The 2,769-nt window shown below is 29.2% G+C and overlaps 1 protein-coding gene across 1 annotated transcript in view; it reads left to right on the top strand.

Annotated features, from left to right (window-relative positions):
- LOC106474575 overlaps positions 1–2,486 on the top strand; it is a gene marked incomplete at its 3' end in the record, with an annotated part of 21,557 nt that extends 19,071 nt beyond the window's left edge. Inside the window, exon 4 of the mRNA XM_022402890.1 lies at positions 2,343–2,486. Coding sequence (XP_022258598.1) covers positions 2,343–2,486 — 144 coding nt within the window. The remainder of the gene's footprint in view (positions 1–2,342) is intronic.
- Positions 2,487–2,769: the final 283 nt, after the last annotated feature.

Raw genomic sequence — 2,769 nt, 5'->3', positions numbered from 1 at the left:
GAATTGTTGGAAAAGGTTCGGAGGAGGGTTACTAGAATGGTGCCTAGGATTTAGGGTTTGTCACGTGAGAGATTAAGATCTTTGAGACTGTTGAAAAAAGAAGAGCTAGGGGGTATCTTATTGAGGTTTTTAATATTGTAAAAGAAACTTATAGTGTTGATGCATCATATTTTTTTCATACTTAATGGCAAAAATAGTTGAACTAGGAGAGACCAATGTAAATCTTGGTAAGGTAGGAATCATTTTCAGCTAAAACAGTTTTATTTTTCTTACAGTGTGGTTGCCCTCTGGAATGGGTTGCCTTCAGATGTTGTGGAAGTAATAAATTAAGTGAGTTTAAGAAAAAGCTTCATAACTATATGAATAATAAGGGCCGACTATAATTTTTTTAAAACTTATAACAGTTTAGTTTAGAGGATAGGACAGCCAACCTATTGGTTCTTTGTTGTCTCTTATGTTATGTTAAAACATATCCATGATTGAAAACAAGAAAATTACAATAATAAGCAGTTTAATCATGATTTACTTTTAGTCTGGTAATGTATCATTATCTATAATAAAATGTGAAATCGAAAAAATTATTCATGTATTTTTAATAAAGACAAAATAGGCTATATGCTATGAGTAACAGTTTATTAAAATGTTCTTTTGCATAGTTTCAGTATGGTTGGTCATACCATTCTCAAATTATATATCTGTGTTTTTTATATTTGCTTTTCAATTAAGAAATTGAATGTAATATATAGTACTAAAATTTGAATTATAATCTACAGTTTGATACCAAAGTTATTGACACAAATTCATGAAATAGTAGTTCAATAAAATTGTGAATGCGAGTCAACAAACGAGATGACATGGCCTTTCACCTTTGACCCATCTCGAGAGAGTTAACTTACATTTTGGGGGCTCATGTGGTATATTCTTTTTGACTTTTTTGTTTCTTGTCATCTTCCACCTTTATTCTCGGTTTGATCCATATGACCCTTTCTCTGTTCAGTACAAGCTGTGGGTTGCTTCATTGCCTTCAAGGCTTCTTTCTGTTGAATTCATTTCCCATACAGAGGGCAGCATTGAATGAGAATAGCTGTTTATGTGAGAAGAGGTAATTACATATCAGAAATATATTTTCAGTATAGGAAAATTATAACTGTTTTGTTTTGAAGAATAATCTAGGTTTGAATTTTTGCAAATTTATTCATATGTATGTGTGTATCAGTGTGTTTACTTATTAATCCCTCTTACGATACCAACTTGTCTGTGCAGTTTTATGTATTGAGAAAGGCTTTTGCAGTATCACCATAACTTTGTATTGGCTGTGGCTGTTATGTGGCTTGCTGATTTTCATATTCAAAGTGATTTTATTATATTGTACTCAACTGTGTATTTTGTTAAATTTAGTGTTTTATTATTTTCTGTATTTTAATTTTATATAATGTTGTCCTATTGTTTTATTTCAAAAAATTTGTTTATATTTCTGCAGTGTGATTTATAACTGAAGACCTACTTGTGGGATTTTTAACTACATTTTTAAGAAACTAACATATTTATTATAATTCTTAGTGTACATTCTTTTGTGTAAAGGTATTTTGTTAAATAAAGCAGAATGTATACATTTTTGAATTTAATTTCATGGAGGACCTGCTATCACATTACTGGAATAATAAATTTAACATACACAAATTGTGTTTAAAATGATCCGTTACATTAGTTAATTAATCCCACTAAGGAACATGCAATTTGTACATATCAGAATTTTAAAGTGTTCTTCACTATTACATTGACTAGATATATCAGTATTTTGTTTACCATATAGGAATCCCATTAGCTTGATAAATGTGATAATGAAATGTTATGTGTAATATAAATATCCTGTTACATTAGCTTGTTATTCATCATATTAGTATTGTCATATATCATATAAATATTCTGTTACATTAGCTTGTTATTCCTAGTATTACGGTTTTTATATATCAAATATTATGTTGCTATAACCTAGGACAATAGACTAGAACTAATTCATGATTTAAAAGTTGTAATGAAAAGGACTATTATCAGGAAGGAAAAGTATTATTATTGCTAGTATTTTTCTGTATCAACTTTATGTTAGTATGATATATCAAGCTGATAAAGAGGACCGGACAAGTATTTTCTAGTAATTAGTCATACTTATTAAGTTTCACAATGTCCACTGTTCTCCAGTGTATATTGCAGTTATTAATAAAATATTAATAAAATAATTTATAATGTGTTCTGAGAGAGACAAAATCATATCTGTATTTATGTGACATTAATTGCTCATTTACATTGGATAAAATAAAAAAACAACACACTTTTTTTTGCAGAACTGTAAAGGTATTGCTTGAGGCTGGAGCAGATCCAAATATTGGGGATGAATTTTCTAGTGTTTATCGAACAGCAAAGGAGAAGCAGGTACATTTCATGGAAGGTTTGTATCAGCTGCAAATTAGTTTTAACAAAAGTGTACTGTTTGTACACTGTTGTGAAAACATAAAATAATGCTAATCAGCTCATATTCAACAGGTAAAAATTAGTCTATACAGCATTTTTCTGATACAGACATGTTTATTCCGTGTGTCATGTCATAATAGTTCAAGTGTCCTTTATTTATATCGAACAATCTTTTCACAATATGTCAGTGCAAGTGTACAAATCTTAGCACAATTAAAAAATTTTTTTTTTCATATTCTCTAACCAAAGTACATTTTGAATTATTTGTTTGCTTGTTAAGCCCTCATTTGGTGTACCATT

Source organism: Limulus polyphemus, unplaced genomic scaffold (genome assembly GCF_000517525.1).
Source record: "Limulus polyphemus unplaced genomic scaffold, Limulus_polyphemus-2.1.2 Scaffold7379, whole genome shotgun sequence".
In the NCBI taxonomy this organism is placed as follows: domain Eukaryota; kingdom Metazoa; phylum Arthropoda; class Merostomata; order Xiphosura; family Limulidae; genus Limulus; species Limulus polyphemus.
Note: the sequence above shows the minus strand (reverse complement) of the source record. Positions and strands in the feature narration are given on the sequence as shown.